The sequence below is a fragment of the Cataglyphis hispanica genome, chromosome 2 (genome assembly GCF_021464435.1).
Source record: "Cataglyphis hispanica isolate Lineage 1 chromosome 2, ULB_Chis1_1.0, whole genome shotgun sequence".
Taxonomy (NCBI): domain Eukaryota; kingdom Metazoa; phylum Arthropoda; class Insecta; order Hymenoptera; family Formicidae; genus Cataglyphis; species Cataglyphis hispanica.
Window position 1 is genome coordinate 8912593 of NC_065955.1, and position 20938 is coordinate 8933530.

The 20938-nt window shown below is 31.0% G+C and overlaps 3 protein-coding genes and 2 non-coding genes across 6 annotated transcripts in view; 2 read left to right on the forward strand and 3 right to left on the reverse strand.

Moving 5' to 3' along the window:
- The window catches only part of LOC126859070 (cholesterol transporter ABCA5-like), a 37250-nt gene extending 24652 nt beyond the window's left edge, over positions 1-12598 (reverse strand). Inside the window, exons 1-4 of one of the 2 annotated variants that reach the window (XM_050609976.1) lie at positions 12130-12598; positions 3720-3900; positions 2486-2783; positions 801-922 (exon numbers count right to left, since the gene is read on the reverse strand). In XM_050609976.1, coding sequence (XP_050465933.1) covers positions 801-893 — 93 coding nt within the window. In that variant the 5' untranslated portion in view covers positions 894-922; positions 2486-2783; positions 3720-3900; positions 12130-12598. Of the gene's footprint in view, positions 1-800; positions 923-1560; positions 1689-2485; positions 2784-3719; positions 3901-12129 lie in introns of those variants that run through there. The other variant, XM_050609975.1, reaches the window with a different exon arrangement.
- Positions 12599-16026: 3428 nt separating this feature from the next.
- Trnay-gua (transfer RNA tyrosine (anticodon GUA)) lies at positions 16027-16120 on the reverse strand. The gene is made up of 2 exons: positions 16084-16120; positions 16027-16062 (listed from the first exon to the last, which is right to left on the reverse strand). It is a non-coding gene; the product is annotated as a tRNA-Tyr (tRNA).
- A 1004-nt stretch (positions 16121-17124) lies between these two features.
- On the reverse strand, positions 17125-17197 carry Trnar-ucg (transfer RNA arginine (anticodon UCG)). Its single transcript has one exon. It is a non-coding gene; the product is annotated as a tRNA-Arg (tRNA).
- A 407-nt stretch (positions 17198-17604) lies between these two features.
- Positions 17605-18776, forward strand: LOC126859106 (COMM domain-containing protein 5). Its single transcript, XM_050610071.1, has 4 exons — positions 17605-17795; positions 17946-18138; positions 18222-18368; positions 18504-18776. The coding sequence occupies exons 1-4, from the start codon at positions 17696-17698 to the stop codon at positions 18685-18687; spliced, it is 624 nt and encodes a 207-aa protein (XP_050466028.1). The 5' UTR covers positions 17605-17695; the 3' UTR covers positions 18688-18776.
- A 292-nt stretch (positions 18777-19068) lies between these two features.
- LOC126859101 (NADH dehydrogenase [ubiquinone] iron-sulfur protein 3, mitochondrial) lies at positions 19069-20788 on the forward strand. Its single transcript, XM_050610058.1, has 5 exons — positions 19069-19234; positions 19302-19391; positions 19610-19857; positions 20015-20260; positions 20474-20788. Exons 1-5 carry the CDS (start codon positions 19171-19173, stop codon positions 20624-20626), a joined length of 801 nt encoding a protein of 266 aa, XP_050466015.1. The 5' UTR covers positions 19069-19170; the 3' UTR covers positions 20627-20788.
- The last annotated feature ends 150 nt before the right edge of the window (positions 20789-20938 follow it).

Below are 20938 nucleotides of genomic sequence, written 5' to 3' on the forward strand. Positions count from 1 at the left end.
ATTGCGTTATCAACAAATCCCCAATTAAATTAGTTTTTTGTTAAAGAAAAAAAAATATAAAATAGTTAATATAGTGATTGTCTACATTTTGTCTTATAAAAAAATAACATAAAATTCAAAGATTGTAACAAATCAAGTTTAGTAAAGATAGATAATATAATTTAATTTCTCAGTTATTTTTAAATGGATTTCACTATAGACGCGTTTAACATTAAATTAACATTAGACTTAAAAGCTTTCTTATTGCACGGTTCTCTTAACAAACAGTGTCGTACAAGGTACGTTCGTGTCGTACGTTCTCTCCATGTTGTAGGTATAAAAAATTTATTGATTCAGTATTAATGTGTCTTTCTTTGAAGTAAGCCTTTTTAAATCCTTCATTGTATAGCGATTGATTTCAAAAAGCAGTTTTATTGCTTGCAAAAAAGCAATCTCTTCTAGAATCATTTTGGCAACGTATTTTTGCGTACTGACTATATATATATATATATATATATATATATATATTGCACGCATTCACTTGGCACGTGTCCATAGCATTCCCTGAGACAGGTGCCGATTTTTATTACTACACGTTTTTCTCCGAGAGGATCATCAGTTTAACGAAAGTCGCAAGTGAATTAAGAAATGTTTGGAGTTGTGTCAAAACACAATAGATTCGGACTTCCATTTTTAATTATGTTAAAATCGGAAATCATAGATCGAATTTTTTATATAAAAAAAATCAAGCGCCAATTGTTGTCCTACACGACGGGAATCTCTTTAAATACATTAATATATTAAAGTTAAGTTAGACATACCGCCATCGTCTTCCGCTTTTCGCGTTTCTTAAGCAGAAGATTTCTCACGAGCATCGCCCGTAGCTGGGAAAAGTAGAGCGCGCACGAATTCATCCTGCGAGATGCATTCGCCCTTTCGTCGTCTGTAACAGAAACATGAACGAGCTAAATGGACAGAAAATTTCATCAATATTTAACAAACAACAAAAAATAGAAGCTGAAATTTTGTGCAGCGATTTAATTTAGTTCACTTTTAGTTCAATTTTCAGGCATAGTAAGTCTAAAAAAAAAAAGTTATAGTTTCTATCGACTTTTCCAAAAAAATGGATAAAGACAGATAAAATTCTTTTTAAATATATTTATGATTAATTAAGATTGTACAATATTTCAATATGAATTAAAACATGAATTAAAATAGTTATAATTTTTCTTGCAACATTATTATATAACAAAATTTGAGCTTATAAATGTCGTTTTATAAAGAGAAATGCATACAAATAATATATATAGTACATATATGTATAATAATATATATCTTATATATGTATATAATATAATCTTAATCCTTAGATATACTTTTCTAAAAATTTTGACAAATAGAAATATATTTTGATTGAAAAATCAACGAACTGGATGGATTCATAACAAGCGGAAATCAAATTATAAAGCATTTATTATCATTAACTTTCATTCACGTATGTGAGTAGTGACCTATTGCAAAGATGAATGACAATTCAGGAAGCAAAAAGAAAGCAATACATATATGTAATCTGTCACTTACGACGGAACGTAACTTGTCGCTTAATTAATGTTTCCATAGAAAGAAGCACACAAAGATATCTCGTTCCTTTCCGCTCCAAAGTGCGGAAGACGACGAGAAGGAGAAGCTGTACACGCATGTAAGTATGCGACTGAAGCACGGCCGCGTTCTTCTCGATTAATTAGCTTAATTTGTTTGCATAACTGCGCGACGTGTACTCCTCTTCCTCTCTCCCCTCCCCGGCCTCACTCTCTCTCCATCCTCCTACTCACATCATCAGCATTCACTCCTCTCCGCTCGTGTACTTTACAGTAAACTCACGTAAGAACAATATAATTGAGCGATATCTCGTTCGATATTTACGTTAATTATGTATTCGCGATTGCGCAGCAAATTTTGGAAAATTAAATTATTTACAGTATCTTAATATATCCCTCGTGAAATTTATCCGTGCATAGCGTGCGATATTTAAACTATCCTCTCCTCATAGACAGATTTAAATATGTTTGAGAGATTTTGTAAACTATTTTACAGTATATATAAAATATTATATTGCAATTTTCTTTCTAGATTTATATATATAAATCGTGTAACACCAATAATGACATTCCCTCTTTTCTTTAAATTTTTCAAAGATTTTCATAAATTATTTAAAAATTTTTTTATCCCACGTTTGCGTTCATCAAACATCAATCTTTAAAATCCCGACTTATAAAATGTAATTTTGCTCATGCACAATTCTTTGGATTAAAGAATCAATATTCGCAACCGTTCTTTTTTCAAACATCTAAGTTGATTTTCTTTTTTATTATTAGCCGAACAAAACCTGCTGAAGGAGTATATCTTCCGTTGAAACGTCTTTCTTAAAATTTTCTTACAAATACATTTAATTACAAAGTCTCTAAATTTGTAGGGGAAAAAAAATAACCGATATAAATGTACTCACATTAATTCTGAAGTGCGCCACGTCCGCGTTCAAGAAGATGATTCTAATCGGCCGTACCCTCGGTACCTTGATTGCTGGAGTTGGTTTCGGTGGTGGTGCCGTTCCCGGTGCTATCGTCGTTGCTACGTTGCTGGACGCTGCCGCCGTTACCGACGCTGATCGATTCGCGCTGCTGGGACATTGCCTTACCACGTGACACGACGGCGGCATCGCAGCGACGGACAACGATGACGGTGTGCTCGGAACCGCGTCCGCATCCATTCTCGCTGCTCCTCGCCATGCTTGACGCCGCTAACGGCTGCACCAAAGACAAAGAACGAACTTATTTTCTCAATCCTGACGTTTCGTCCGGGTGTGTTTGACCGGGACATTTTTATTTCTTATATATTTTATTTTATTATGTATATATTTTTTCTTTAACTTTATATATAAGGCATTTTCAAAATTAAAATGTAGGAGGGATAATTATGAGAATTATTAAGGAGAACCTTGCAATGATTTTGTTTTGTGCTTTTAATATCTTTAATTAAATCTTTTTTTCTGAATATTTTTTAGAGGAATTTTCGACTATCTTTTTCAAAAGTATTCAATTTATAATTTTTGTCCAAAATAATTTTTTCACTTTTAATTGTAATACTTCTTTCATTAAGTCACGTGTTTCTGAATTGGATCCTGACTATCAATATTCAATTTATAAATAGTTATCTATATAATAAGCAATATATTTAATTAAAAATTAAAAATTTTATTAATTATTTTGTAACGTAAGTATTTTTGATTTAATATAAAATTCAGCAAATAAAATATGAATTTTAATAAAGCACATCTAGAGGATTTAGTAGGTAAGCTTAAAGATTTCCCTCAGTTGCTGCGAAAAAGCGCTTTGATAAAACTAAAGCTCTTGACAGAGCTTCTTTGATATTATTTACTGAAAGGACTCCAAATATCATAAAATATTTTATACGAAAAATTTACGATGAAAGCATTCTCGATTAATTGCAATAAGTTCAAAAGTAAATAATAGAGATTGAAGATTTGGCGAATTTTGCCGCTGATTGTTTGTGTATATACAATCTAGGCACAGTTCCAGGCAAACAATGGACTAATCTAAGAATGTAATTTAATATATGTAAATTACATAGCGAAAAAAAGACAGAGAGCAAAAATAGGAAAGAGAGAGAGAGAGAGAGAGAGAGAGAGAGAGAGAGAGAGATATAGAATGGAAGGGACCTACCTTCGATTATAACCAGGTCAAACTTCCCTCCGGTCAATGAACGTGATTTAGGAACGTGCCTAGACGAGGGCCAAGGGAATAAACCTTTTGTAGTCTGATTTTCCCGCTCAATTTTCATACAATGTCCCATTCGATCACGTCCACAAGAAAGTTATCGCATAAGTGCAATTCACCATTTCACCTGCGGAGCAAAAAAAGTGCACAACTTTTTCAAATAATTGTATATTATGTAAAGAGTGTTTAAACACTAAAAATATGGCGAGCATACACACGTCTAGATATCTACATATATACAAAAATTGATTCGATTTTCATTTGATTAGCTTGTTGAGTTTAAAGTGTATTACATGTTTCTAATAAATATTTATTATATTACAGAGAGAAAAAGACCGTTGTATTTATTACATAAATGAATTGATTGCGCATGTTACCGTTCTAAATATGGAAGATCGATAGCATAATAAAGTGATTCCGCTCGCGTTCGTGTTCCTATTTAGAAATTTATAAACCATATTTTTACTCGTTACCGGTATTAATGTAAAAAGTATCCAAATATTTGCAATACATCTTTTTAAATATATATAAATACAGTTTCTATCGTGCACATTTCATATATGTACATATATCAAAATTATTTTATTGCTAGATTTTTGTGATCAACTTTTTGCACACAGAGACACTGTTTTAATTAATATCTTATACAACTATTTTTATAAATAACAGATCCTTTTTTTAATTAGATAATACTTTCCTCTCACAAGAATATTTAACTTTAGAAATAAAAATATATTCTTTATAGATGTGCAAGTGTTCTGAGAGATTTGATAAAATATTCACACATTTATTTAAATATTATATAAAAAATGAACCGTCCTCCTTGTATGTTTTATGTAATAAGAACGCCTTGCTAATTTAATTTTAACATCTCATTTAGTGTCTTGCGACATTATCTTGATTAACAATGTTACATAATATTATTACGTACAAATCTTTAATTTCTAACGCACAACATGCAGTTTTATATAGGGAAAATATAATATAACGAAATAGTTTCACATTTGTTTGTGTTCTTGATCATTGATGTATTTTCATAAGAAAAATTTGCTCAAGTTTAATATAAATTTTATTTTTATTACATCTCAGATGATTTTTCTACAATTCTACTTATTGTTATTTTCCATTGCCTATTATAATTATTCAATTTTCTAGCGTACATTTATTACATTTGTGTTTCAAATTTTATATGCAATCAATTATACACAGACTCAGTTCTTATAAATCTCATCGCATATTCAAAATAATTATTTCCTTCAGGAAAAAAGTTGAATTTTGCAATTTTTTGTGTCTTATGATTTTATTTGATATCATATTTCTATCACAAAATTTGATAAATTTAACACATGTGAATATCACTAAAATATTAATAAAATCTTTTGAACCTGCGCTTTTGCATTTAATTTAGCATGTTCTCTCTCTCTCTCTCTCTCTCTCTCTCTCTCTCTCTCTCTCTCTCTTTTATCACTATGTAATAAATAATAAGTACAAAGTGCAAGGGAAACATTGCGCGCAAGCAGACACGTGGGGTTGTCACCCTACAACATAAGGGTCATCAAAGTAAGGAACACAGGCTACCAGACGGGATGTCGCCATCGCGATTGTGACCGTAACAAAGGGTGTATATATGCGTACAAAAAGAGTCCTGTAAAGTTCAATCGCGTTACTTTTCTCTGTAAGTAGAAACTCGAAAGCAAACATCTCCACGCGCACACAAAGCTTTAGATTAAAGTTAATTAATCCGAGTAAATTGATAAGAGATAAGCTTCTCGTAATATTTTTTTTTTTTTTAAGTAAGATAAATTAAGAGAAATTGCAATAAATTTAATAAAATTTAAACGTGCATTTTTAATTAATTTATATACGAATACTTAATCGTGATTATTCTATTTTATGATATCGGTTTATAACGCATTAGGTTTATTTTCATTACTTTTGCTAATCTCTCTTGTTTCTTAAGTACTTATAACGCCATATAATATGATATGCCAGAATGCATTTGCATCATTTTCAGGATTAACTCTTATACCGTATACCAGACATTTAAATAATTTAAATAAAGTCTTGTGCAATATTTCACACATTTTGAAAGTCTCGTTCAGACGACAACGCATATAAACTATTCCGTAAAAATACACATATTTTTTTCATCCTAACTTTATTTGTTCAAAATTTTTCAACCTCTTTTAAATAACATTGCCCGACACATGAGACAACCGTAAATATATATTCCATTAAAAAAACCGTAAATATATATTCCATTCTTTTCATGTTGTTTCTACTATAATTTTCGAAGCAAACGAACATAAATATCGCTCCATAAAGTTTTGAGAAAAGATGACAGATAGAGTGATTGGAGAGAGTTCTACGATTTCAATTACGATCAATTGCATTCCGAATCTCCTTTCCCTCTTCAAACCCCGTCTTTCTCTCTCTCTCTCTCTCGCTCTCTCTCTGCCGATGACAGATCTGCTTAACCGCTTTGATCTCACGCTTTAATCCTTTCCACGATTGTTCGTCTCTATCATCGAGAGAATCTTCTTCTATTAGAGAGAATCTACTTCGGTACTACTATTATATATCTACTCGTGCCCTTCTACCGCCATCTTTTGACATCAAATGCTTTAGCATTTAATGCATACCGCGTCTGGAGAGCACTACTATGCCATTAACTGTCGATTCGCGTAGACAACGAACTCTCGTCCTTGACAGATCAAAAGAATATCAATGGAGATAATGACGATGTGACTCCGCCGCCGTGCCACGCGACCTCGAAGAACAGACCGTTTAATCGCACCCTTGAGTCTCTCAATTTCCCTTATGTCGGTATTCAATGAGCCGTCTGATATACTCTAATAGTTTCGGTATCACGCAAGTTTATTCAGAAAAAGATACGATTCTTTCAAGTATCGTCTTTACATTGCTAAACCTTACGATTTATTATTGTGATTGAATTATGATTATTATTTAAATTATTATTGAATTTTTAACTTCGAGAATAAATGATTGCGAGAAAGGTGATTTTTATTCTTTATGATTATATATATCCTATCAAACAAATTGTTTAACAAGCTAAGATCAAATTTTTATTCAATTCTTGCAAGATTAATTATGCAATTAATCTAATTTATTAAGATGCATCATGTCTCAAAGATTTTAAGTGATAGCGGCTGCGTTTTTTCCTAACATATATTAGAGATAAATCTCTTACAAATCTAATACAAATTAACACAAATTAAAAATTGGCACATGAATATTATTGCCAGAAATTGCAAATGATTAAAAATTATTCATATTAAAAAATATAAATGCAAATATAAATATTAAATGTCTATGACACATTATTTACATCATTTCCTGTTTATATGTCACATACCATTTATGTATATTTACGAAATGACGAATAGTTATTGTGTACTTCACTGGCAAACAAGCGACCTGATTTTAGTAGCGTAACTCTCGAAGCGAAACTCTACCAAATCCGTTTTCCAGCTTGCCCGCCCAAGTTGGAGAACAGAACGAGTTTTGGTTCTCCTTTGTCCTGTCATAGCCTGCTCCAAGATACATGTCCAAACACTTATATCACCCATTATCTATTATCATTTTGCTTGCATTCTAGAAGATCCTGTCATTGATTTTCGCGCGCTTGTCAACATATCGCGGAATACTCGGTATTCAAGGCATCGAATTGCTCGAATGATTCGATTAATCTTGAGAAAAGTAGCCAAATCGTTCAATTAAGACATTGCAAAAAATCAGTTCATGCTTTTATATGTGCCGATACAATTTGTCTAACATTATTAAAAGATTAAAAAAAAATTTAGCAAATTTTACTTCATTTTAAATGCAATATGCAAATATTTGAAATCAAAGAAATATCAGTAAAAATAGTCAACTACTTCTATGTGATTAAAATAGTTTCAGATAAAGGCGATCAGAGACAAAGCAATAATAACTATATTTTTATTTGTGATTTTAATTGTGAATTATTATCGAGAAGAGTATTTTTGAACAATCTTAATTTTTATTGATTGCTCTTTATATTCATTACGTTCTGCTATCGCACTTCATGAAAGAACAAGACAGGGAAAGTATAAGAAAAGAGAGAGAGAGAGAGAGAGAGAGAGAGAGAGAGAGAGAGAGAAATAGAGAGAGCAAAACTGAGTCGAAGTCTATCGACCGAGAAAGATCAGAGGATGAGAAAAAGTCAGAGGTGGAAAAAGGATAGTAGAATTTCGTAAGGCACGTATCCAAATACGCTGGACGATGGATATATAGATGCGCAATCGATTTTTGATTTCGATCTCGGGATCTCCCGATTCGTTCAGCGATTCACAATAGGTGCTCCGTGATAAGTAACAAAACATAAAGAGAAACCTATTAAACATTGAAAGGGAAAAAAGAAAAAAAAAGCGAAAAAAGCTGAAAGAGAGAATAAAAAAAATCAGAAGTGCTTTTCATAAAAATCCAACAATTTGAAAATTTTATATCGCGTTGATAGCAGTCTAGAAATTAAAATATATACATATATGAAATGTATATTTGTAAGAAATGCGTATGTAGGTATATACAAAAATACAAATATGAAAACTGCATATATATCTAAAATCGGCCAGTCATTATAATGTAAAAAATGTGAATTAAAATAAAAATACAATATTAAAACAATATACAATATGAAAATTGCGCGATAATAAAAGCTTGATCAATTATTAAAACAGTAATTTTAATTTTTGTATGTTCTTCTATAAAGAATAACAATTATATATTAATGCCTGAGCTGAAATTATGTTATGGAATTTACGTTATTTTACAGAAATATTATTTAATTTTCTATTTTTTGTATCATAAAAAAACACATTGTTCGTTTCCTCTATTGCTTTAATTATGAAAACCTGTCTCTTGTAACTTTTTAATAAAAAAATAAAATCTTGTATAAAATTTTTTGTAGATCCAGGATTAAAAAACGATTTTTATTTTATTCCACAGTGTTGCAAGTTGCAAAAACTAATGCAATCCAACAAAAAAAAAAAATTTGAAGACCAAAAAAAGGAATATCATTTTTCTAGTTTTCTTGCTGGTTCGCTCTATTACAATATTGATAAATTTGAAATAAAATTTTTGAGATAAATTTAAAATTAAAGTTTATTAAAAAAAGTTTGTTAAAAAAAATTTTTTTTCATAAATTTATCATGCTACACATAATAAATAAATTTTATTTTATTCAAAATTAAATTAAACATATTGTTAGAACTCTTGTAAAATTCTAAAAAAATTACAAAAATTTTTCTTAATATTAATAGTAAATTCTTTTTGAAGATTAAATGTTCTAGCGATGTACTCAATATACAATATTTAATAAAATAACATAAGACATTAAAAATAAATTATTTTTATAATTTTAATTTTATAATTTTAATTTTCTCAAGATAATGAGGTGACGTAGCAATTTAAAAGCCAAAATCATATTTAACGTAAAAAAAACTACGGGAAATGATAATTATCATCTTTCTCTTGTATTTTTTTATGAAATTACATTATAGTATTATTCACGCAACTTTTCCATTTCCGCGACCATTTCGGAGAGCGGAATAGTCGCCTTTAGCTATAATACCTTCGAACCTGAGAAGAGGTTCGCCCCAAGGGGTTAAGAGCAAGCCGTGACAGTTATATCGAGCGGACTTGAAAGTAGACTGAGAAGTCGAGTTGACGCGGTAGCGACTATTTTTGTTCGCGAACGAAGGCGACATTCCTGTTATATTACCGCGAATTTCAATGATTACTCACCTCGGAATGGAGCAACAACCGGGATATGCGCCCGAGAGATAATTTAACGAGATATTTTTCCAAATCGCTTCTTTCAATTCATAACTAATGACAGTTTCTAATTCTTGTTTCACAGAAAGTAGAATTAGCTCCATAAAACGTCGAAATTTTTCCTTTTCAGAAGCAATGATGTTATTTTATCTCATAACTCTAATGGTCGATAAATTTTAAACAATTAATATGCAATGCGAAAAAAATTGAGACGCGATTATAATTTGCTTAAGTGATATAGATTTAATTCCACGTAAAAAAATAAACTCTCTTTTAGAGAAATTAACTCACTTTCAAAATAATCTATGTTTGAATTACAAACTTCAATAATGATATGGCGTGTATGAATAATAAAGATAAATAGAAGACTATCAAGAAGTAGAGAAATTCATAATTTTCCAGTTTTATTTACTTTTTTCATGTATGTGTAATCTTTTATATGAATTATTGATCAACAGAGCAGTTCAGTTAATTATCTTATAATTAAGTTTGTAAAATGACACGTGTAAAGTCGAAAAGTATATTAATTCTTCCATAAAATCGCTATGTTACAACAAAGGAAAGAAGCTTTATTATCAGCTTTATTATCTTCGTATAATTTGTACTTACATGATTAGAGTAATAAATGTGTATGTGTAGAAATTAATAAGTTAATTTTCGTTTATCGTTATATAAATGTATCAAAGAAACATAAAATAAACTACAGTTGTTGAAAAATCTTCTTCATAAAAAGTTAGAGTAAATAATTTTTGAGTCATTGTGAATATTGTTATCAGTGACAAATCAATTCTATCTGATAAAGCGCGTAACATCACCTCCAGGTGTATCAATTTAGCTGTGTATAGAATCGAGTGAGATTGCTTATCGATTGCAAGAAGCAATCGATAAGCAACATAACAGATAAGAACGGAGCGATACTTTTAAATTAAAGACATCTTCAGATATGTATTTATTTGAAAAAAAAGAAAACATGTACGAAATCATTAATATTAAAATTATCTTCAGTAATAATATTGTCTTTATCGCGATTATTAGTTATTTACGAAAGTTATTTACGTAATAATTTAATCGGGAAAGGATTCATTTATTTTTAGAAAAAAAAAGCTATCACATTTTCTAATTCTTCTAATCTCTCATACATAATTGCAAGCATACATGTATATACTGAGAAAAAAGGTGTTAATTTGATTAAATCCGTTCAACTAATTACCATTTGTTTAATTGAAATATTTAAGTATTCAAGTCAAATATATATCATGTTAGATTTAATATGTTGTATTTAACTTAAATATTTCAATATTTCAATTTAAAAAATGGGAATTAATTGAACAAAATTAATTAAATAAAATTTTTTTTCTCAATGTATACACACACCTATCATTTCCACGAAGAAATTCAATATCGCTGAAGATGACTTCGTTAAAAAACAATATACTAGATTATAGTTATGATATATTGTGAGATAATTTGTATATTTTGTAAATAATAAATTTCTATCAAAATTCCGCAAAATTATACTAAATAGTGTCAGGTACATAAATAATCGTTCGAAGAAGCTTGAGTTAAATGCGGCCAATTAATGTCAGCGAAGAATTGTCCACTTATATATATGTTTAATTTAAACACGCATAGTCGTCAGCAGTTTATAAACGAAATGCATAGCGCGAATCGAGTCTACGACTTTACTATACATATACTTAAGTACTTGTAATGCAGTAACGGCTGACACACGACGTGTGCATTACAATCACTTGTATCCGGAGAATTGTCAGTTTACTTTTAACTCGATAACGACTCCGCGCATCGCGGCAGATCGGACGGGACGACGCCGGACCACACATTCGCTACAACTACTGCGGCATTATTAGTCCAATCCCGTGACTAATTCAATCTCCGCGAGATCGAGACCGGAGTCGGCCGGAAGTCGCCGATTCCGAAAGAGGAACGGGATTATTCCGGAAGCGAGGCGACGCGAACCAATCTCGACGATTCACGAGATATTCTCGAAGAATTGGAAATCATTCTCGAAGACACTCTCACGCACTCGAACACACACACATACATATGTACAATTTTATATATATGTACTATATACGTTATGTACACACATATCTCTGTGCTCACGCACACAACGCGCCTCTGCTCCCGTTTCCGCTCGTCCCTTGTCCTACCTCCCTCCCCCCTCTCCACCCCTTCCGCCCCTCGCGAAAATCGATCCGCCAACGGCCTGGACACCAGCAGTCCACGTCGAATGGCTCCGACTTGCACCCTCTCTTCAACGAACGTGAACAGGGGGACAGCCGGAGAGCTGCGGAACAGCGTCGTCCGACACTCCTACATATCCCGCAATCGATCCCCAATCAACGCCATTATGCGATAGAAACCGGGGGATGAAAGGAGGGAAGGGAGGGGGGCGAGACGAGGAGGAAAGGTTGATCGCCGGCAACCATGATCGTCGTGGGATCGGGATGCTCTTGCGTTTTTCCATACATACACACGAGTATGTATGTATGGTTTAGAATAGAACAGAAACTCTTACCTGCTTGCCCTGCGCGACAGCCAACCGACGTCACTCATCCTCACGATCTCACTAGCGCGGTTCACCACAGAACCGCTCGCGACGCCAGGGTGGCATCGGGGCGCGATAATCACCCCCCGCCGGATGCTCCCGCTGGCTCTCCCTGAGGCTCTCTTTGTCACTCACTCGCCAAGCACGGGGACAGGTGCCGGGGGGACTTGCACAAGTCCTCGTCGAGTCGCGCGATTTCCGTTCAGATTCCGGGCTTTATCCACGATTCACAAATCGCGACTCACTTCGCGCGGTGAACCGCGAATACCGATGACGGGTCACTGCTCTCGAAATCCGCTCCGATCGTTACGTCGTTTCGCAAATTCGCGCTGAATTCGACCCTCTCTTCTCGCCGCCCCTTTCGTGAGTTTTCGCGGCTGCGCTCACTCAGAGACCCGGGAACCGACGACACGATGTACACACGCTTTCGTCGCGACCGGCGGCGTCGGACTGCGCGAGATTCGCGAGAAAGCGCTCGAGTCACCCGACGCTACGTTCACGACCCTCTACGATCCCCACTCCTTATCGCGCGTTCAAACCCTACCCGCCGTCCCTACACCGCTGCGGTCCGACGACGGCGACAATGACGACGTTCCTCCCTTCTTCCTCTCTCCTCTCACCATCGCTCTCACGACGCGTCCTCGCCCTCTACCTCCGCTGTCCTTGCTTTGCACAGGCGCATCGTCCGATGACGCGCCGCGATTGCGCGTCAGAGGCACTACTAATTGTGGTGTTCACGATATTATATCGAAGTATCGATAGTTTTACTATTAAAAGAAAAAAAATACGCGTATATACAAGTGAGATAGCTCAGTTATGAATGTTTAGTCTCGCGAAGTAAATATAACTTGCTAAATCAAACATTTGTCGATAAACGATACGATACATTTCTACGAACGTATAAAAATTAAATAAAATCATTATAACGACGACGATTAAGGATGTTTTGGCTATACAATATAGTAGCAAAAAACTGTTAAAATTAAAAAAATATATATATTTCGTACGTTTATACTATTTGAAAAATGAAATAAATAAATCTGGATTATAAAAAGAATTAAAATATCATATACAAAATAATATGATTTTTGACATTGCAAAAAAAAACATTGCATATAATTTTTTTTGTTTTTGTGAAAATAGTTCTCTCGCGTTTCGCCTTTGCTTTACACTTTTGCTTTTGTCAAACATTTATTGATGATATTGACATTCTGTATTTTTTAACTAAATATTGATAACTGAAAAATAGTAGCAAATATCAAAAATACACAATATATACATTTCTGATAGTAAATAAAAAAAAAAAATAAAAAAATGTTGAGCATAATAAAAACATGATCTAATAAAACATAACATGATCTAAAACAGAATAAAACAGAATGATAAACGCGTGACAATATTTATCATATAATCGATATTTAATATAATTTTACGTGTTCTATTAAATAAATATTAATTGCATTTAACAACTTGATAAGAATTATTGGTTTTAAAAAATACTCGTGCGTCACGTACAGTTTCGTAACATAATTACTCTAATTGATCTCGCATGATGAGATCTTTGAAAGTACGTCATTGGTTACAGCGCTATCGCTTCGATAAACCCCGCTGCGACGTATCGTTGACGCGTTTCCATCCCCCACGCTATCCCCAACACCGGATGTCAGAAGGATGGCAGCACATGTTGCCACCCTTTCTCTAAGGCTCCGTTACTCGCGTCGCGATCAACGCAGACGCGATGTTCTCCATACGGGAGAAATCCCCATTTGTAGGGTTTACACACGGATTACATCTTCCGACTGTTAACCCTTCTATTATGAGCGACCCTTCGACTGCAAATTTTTTTTTGCGTAAAAGTTGTTCGGATAATAAAATTAGCAAAAGTTTTAATAATAGCTTATACTGTAATAAATATAATATAATATATAAACATATATTCTAATCATAGAATCAATGTGCCCTGTAAGATAATTTTATTATTCCCTTGATATAACAGAAAGATTAAAAAGATATAATAGAATTAATTTTTAAATTAGATTTATAATTTATAAAAGATTTTTTAATTTTCAAAAAGATGATTAAACTTAATCTACAATTTATAGAAGAAATCGTATAAAATTATGATTGTTTATGAGAATCTTAACTTATTAATGAAAATCTTTAAATTCTCTAATTAAAAAATCTTTAAAAAAATAAATAAAATAATATTAAAGTCTTGATTGTGTATTATTATAAATTAACTATTAAAATATATATATATATATATATATATATATATATATATATATATATACCATATAATTATTCAAAATAATTTAAATTAGTTGGAAAATTCTATTTTGCAATCAAAAGTTAATCTTGTCAGAATATTGAGAAAAAAAAGAGAGAGAGAGGAGAGAAAGAGAGAAAATTGTTGGAGCGAGAAATAAATCGTTGCGCGTTCACTGATGAATTTATACGAATACAAAAGGGGATGTGATACATCGAACGATATATTATATCGACCCTCTAATCTTCACAGTATTTAGTACTAAGTCAAATTTAGCTGGGAAGAAGGAATTAAAAGCTTACGCAAGCAAAAACATTTAGGTGTGGTCTCATGTTAGGACTAATTCACTTTGCTCTGATTAGACAAAAAGGAGCGTGCCCTCGCAGAGTTCCGATCCTCGAAATAGATAAATGGATAAGCATCGAATGGCGCAGGATCAATGAGTGACACGCCAAAAATGTGACGAGAGATTTAAAGAGACCCTTGTCCTGCTTCAACTTCAAAAACAAGCTGTCTATGCTCTCATATCGTAGCACGAATTTTTTTTCTTTTCATGTTCTTTCTATTTTTACTGTAATAAAAGAAGAATAAATTTTTTTATACACTCTTTGCAGACAAGTTTCCTTAATGACAAGTGATAATTTATCTTTTGTAGTTTTATACATACATAGTAATGTATAGATTTTATTGCTTTTAATCTTACCTATCAACGTGACTGAGAATTTTCCAACTTTTTTTTTATTCCATCTATTCTTTTTCTTTAAGAGAAAACATCACTAACTTTTATATATATTAAACTGTTAACAGACAGCCATTTATAATTGCGCAGAATATAATCAGGCTGTCAATTGATACTTATTTTTGAAAGAAAAATTGCAATATTTAATATAACTTTTATATTAAATATACAAAACTTTATATTTATATTACAGCTTTTCCTTCCAAACTAAGATCGATTGACAGCCTGGTTATATGTATTTTGCCCAATTGCACTGGCTTCATCTGTTACATCGCTGTTAGCAATCTAGTAATAGAAGTCTGTGGGAAGCATAGAGTAAATAACACATGATTTGACATACCGTTAATACAACCGTATCTTCATACAACTACTATAAATAATGAATGGGAAACTATTTGTAGACCTTCTGTCTCTTTTTACTATTCTTATTAAATCCACAAAAAAATATGTTCTAAATGATTGATTATGATATATATGATATACATAATATGATATGTTTCATCATAATATTATATAATAAACAAGAAGTTTATTTAATAAAAAATAAAAAGAAAGTTTAATATAATATAAAAGAGTGAGAGAGATATATAGAGAGAATTATACATTTTGTGTGTGTATACTTCACATTATATATCTTTTTAATATAATCTTTTTTATATCTTTTATATATATATATATATATATATATATATATATATATATATATAATATAAATATTAATTTATAATTATTAATAAATAAAATTAATATTAATTTTCATATATATACACGATCTTTTAAATAAATATTATAATATTTCAATGATGTTTTTAAAAATAATTTTACAATAAAGAACTAGAAAATTATACCAAAAAAAAACTCCTTCGAGCCGGATTTGAACCAGCGACCTATGGATGTCTCTTTGTAATTATGCCAACTACAGTCCACCGCTCTACCAACTGAGCTATCGAAGGTTCTTGTTTGATCTTCACAACGAACAGATCATACCTATAGATCAAAATCAGCATTATTAATTTAAAGTTTTTATACAATAAAATATTATAAAAAGAATCACTATATATTTATTAATAATTCTGCTACCAAATTCCATATTATATTTAAATATATTTAATTAATAACATTATCATATATAAATTTGTTATATTTTGTAAAAATTAAAATATATAAAAGTTCATTTATATGCTTGGCATTCTTTTGCAAAGAGAAAGTCATCATTTAAAGGTTGTTAACTTTTCTACTGCAAAATATAATTAATTGTAGAATAATTTTGTTATTCTTTGATAATAGAAATAAAAGGTTAAAAGTTATTAAATTTCTATCGATCAAATGCCACCTACACGTTTCATAATTTATAAATACAAATACAGTATCGACAATTTCATATAATGAATGAATTATAATGACACTATACCACAGAAAATGTTGAAAATGTTTAAGAGTAATGAATAATGTTTCGGGAACCCTCGATATTTCCTGATAATGTCACCAGTATACATATAGATATGAATGCCCTCCCTATATATCCTATATCTTTATCATTTTACATAAGACACTCACATGCACGTATACATGTCGCTCGCTATATCGTTTATCATTATCAAAGAAATGTCTCGATAGATGACTCACTTTATGAAAAATCAAAGATATATGTACAAATCTTCAATCAAATATGAAAAATTCTATAAAATTTTTAGAATAATAAATAATAATAACAATAATAATAATTATTATTATTATTATTATTATTATTATAGAAAAATTGCAATAAAATACAGCATCTAATGTATACTGTAAACTTCTTGATCTGCACTAAATCTATGAAAATATTACATTATATATGAAAAAATTAAAAAGAGCAAACCGGAAGGACTTTAACAGTGCATATGTAAGTATAAAAAAACTTGTAATATATATTTGACACTTTTCATGCATCAAAGAAAAAAAAATAAATGATCGACGACCGTGACAGGACTCGAACCTGCAATCTTCGGATCCGAAGTCCGACGCCTTATCCATTAGGCCACACGGTCTACTGTCTAGTATTCTTTCAAACGAGTATATTAAAAAATTTATTGAATATTCATAGCTTGTATTGACCTACAAAAATTTGTATATAAATGTAAAATGACACAATATTGTAAAAGATATGAGTTTCTCTGTGTCAACATTCATTAACGTTATTCAATTATCCTCAATTCTTTCAAAGTATTTGCTAAAATTTGCCTAAGGTCAGCAATCTTCAATTGTATTCCATCCGTGGTGATATGCCATTCTTCACTTAAATACGATATTAATTGTCGTCGAATTAATTAAAAATCACTAATAGAAATTTTATTTGCAATAATATCGAGAATATCGATTAACTTCTCGATGCACTTGAAAAAGGCAGAGGGTTCAAATAGTAGTTCTTGATTCTCAGTAGGTGACACTACTAGACAATGCGAACACCTGAGAGATTAAGTTGAGTTTAGTTAAAATCACAATCGAGAGAGATCTGTCAAAATTACTTAAACGTCATTAAGATAAAGATGACAACTCCCTTTCAAACGCAACTTTTAAATGCTTTAGGGAGTAAGACAAAATATCTGGCGGAATTAAAAAAGACATTTGCACGTCCATTAATACAACGTGAGGTTAAAACAGATACATATATAATTAAATACGACAAAATTTAACTAATAAATTATTGCTCGAGATTTATAAAATTACAATAAGCATAACATATATTTAATAGTATTGAATATGTATGCATGTTAATTGCAAAAAAAAAAATTGTAGTTGCAGTGAAAGCAATAGAATTGGAATACATAGAAGAAGGTGTACTAGAGCGGATAAGTAAGAAATATAATATACCTGAGGAGCATGTAGATGAATACTATGCTGCTATTCTCTCAATTTTGAAAATACATCTACGTTTACAATGCCATGATATCAAGCCTGTAGAATTCAAGCAATGTTTAGAGGAATTGAAGTAAATTACTAAAACTTATTCATAAAATTTTTTTCTGCATAATAATTGTATACTATTTCTCAGTTGACTTTTATCAATTACAGATTGACTCCAGATTGTATAGAAGATTTATTCTCTGTGATTTATGGTCCAAAGCGATCTGATCTATTATCAGGTTTAATTCAAAGAACAAAATTTAATCCACAATTGATTTCTTGCAAATGGCGTGTGGATATTACAATCTCTTCTAAGTAAGCCTGGATTTTAAAAAGATGTTTATATATATATATATATATATATATATATATATATATATATATACTATGTTAAATAATATAATTATATATAAAAAGATCATAATTTCATATATTATTTTTTAATTACAGTATAATAAACAGAGTACTAGAACCAAGTATTGTGATGGAATGGACTTTCAATACAGGCAAATGTGTAATATTCGAATTGTCTTTGCCAAAATTTCACCAATTGAGGCACACTATAGCCACTATTCTCGTCGAATTACAAACTTTGGAACGGCATAGTATTTTCAAATCTATCCAATCCAGTTGACAATAACTCGTTATTGAAAGACTGACAATGAGATAAAAATGTTAAAACTCACTATCTGTAACTGCAATTCATAAATTTTTTATGGTGTGTGGAAGAATATAATTTACATGCCCTTCTATAAATTTGAATGATAATATTGAGCTTTATATTATTAAACGAAGATTATAATCCATTTGGATTTACAAATATTTCAAAGCGTTAATTATTTTGTTTAAAATTATATTTATATTTTTATTTATATTTATATATTTTGTTAAAAATTTTATACTTGTTTTTAGGAATAAGGTTACGTTTTCACTACCCTGATTGGTTAACCAAACATTATTACGATTGGCTATCGGATAGAGAATTTCTAGGGTTCTGAAGTTTCTGATATTACTCTAGTCCTAACGTAAAAAGTGATAAATGTTAAGAATTTAGGAACTATGATGTTCCACTGATAATTTGTGTTTTAAGATCATATTTGAAACGTTTTGTGACAAGATGACATCAATATTGAGGAATTGTTGGAAGTTGTCGCAAAGTTTACCGGTTGCTACGCCAAAATGTAATGAAATATATTGTATAAATAGCATTTTTCATCGAATTATGTAATATGTGCGTTTGTCTAATAGGTTATGCTGTCGCTTTTCCATCATCTATACGATGCAACACCACGACATCCACGACAGCCAGCGAAGAAACCGAAAAAACTGAGACTCGTCGTATGTACGATTTTATGTTCGATATGTAATTTTATATCTTTAAGTAAATTTTGAGAAAATATGTTATAATTAAAGATGTCTTTAATTGTTAGTAGTATTTGCTTCAATTTCTATCATAAATTGGAACAGATATTAATGAAAAAGTGAAAAAAATAACTCTGGAATATCCTACATATGCATGCAAATATATAGCAGTTTCACCTTAAATATTTTTATAGCCACGGTGCGTAAACCTAGTCATATTGATGTCACCCGTTTGATAAATTTTGGTCGCTATATCTCTGATTGCTTGCCAAAATATATACAACAAGTACAATTGACTGCTGGTGATGAACTGGAGTTACTCATTGCTCCTGAAGGCATTATCCCTACATGTACATTTTTGAAAGATCATCATAATACACAATTTGTTAATCTGTCAGATATTACTGCTCTAGATGTACCTAGTAGGCAGTATAGATTTGAGGTAGGTTTTTTGCTTTATGTATTTTACTTATGTATTGTACTTCATGACTTATACATATACACACATGTAATATAAAAATTTTTATACAAATGTGATATAAATTGACATCATACAACTTTACATATAAACAAAGATTTGCATCGATTTATTTTTATAGCTTGTCTATAACCTGTTATCGTTGCGATACAATTCGCGTATTAGAGTGAAAACATATACCGATGAATTGACACCTGTTGACTCTATTAATAGTGTATTCAAAGCTGCTGATTGGTATGAACGAGAAGTATGGGATATGTTTGGCATATTCTTCTTAAATCATCCTGATCTTCGTAGAATTCTTACAGATTATGGTTTTGAAGGGCATCCACTTAGAAAAGACTTTCCACTCAGTGGATATGTTGAGGTGATTATTCTATTCAATATATCAATTAATTTTAATGTAGCATCAAACGAATTTATCAATAAGATTATATGCATTTGTAGAACTTGTTTACAATAATTTCTATCTCATTAAAATTGGATTTGTTATAATCTAATTAAAATTATATTAAATATTAAATTTCATATTCTCTCTAATTTTTCTCTTATATATATGTTAATGAATGATTTGTTTTAGGTTCGCTATGATGACGAGCAAAAAAGAGTAGTTATTGAACCATTGGAATTGGCTCAAGAATTCCGTAAATTCGAGCTATCCGCCCCATGGGAACAGTTTCCTAAATTCAGAGATGCTCTACCAACTGCCGAAACTATCTCGAAAGAAAAGTAACTGTTTTCACTAGTAGATCATTAGTTATAATCGAAGAAAGCAGACATAAAGTATGTATATTGATAAAATGTAATTTACATTAAAAATCCTCTTTTCTCTTGTTAATGATTTCTGAATATCCAATTCGGAAATTTATTTTGGAAATACAGAGGGTAATGTGTACACCTGTATATTTCCTTATTTTAAAACATATTGCAAAGTTAGTTATTTATGCTTTTCCCACCAATTATTTGTCATTCAACAAGCCATTGACTTTTTCTATGCCTTGTATTATAATTTGGACTATTTTCTTCTTATTTCTAAAAGATAATA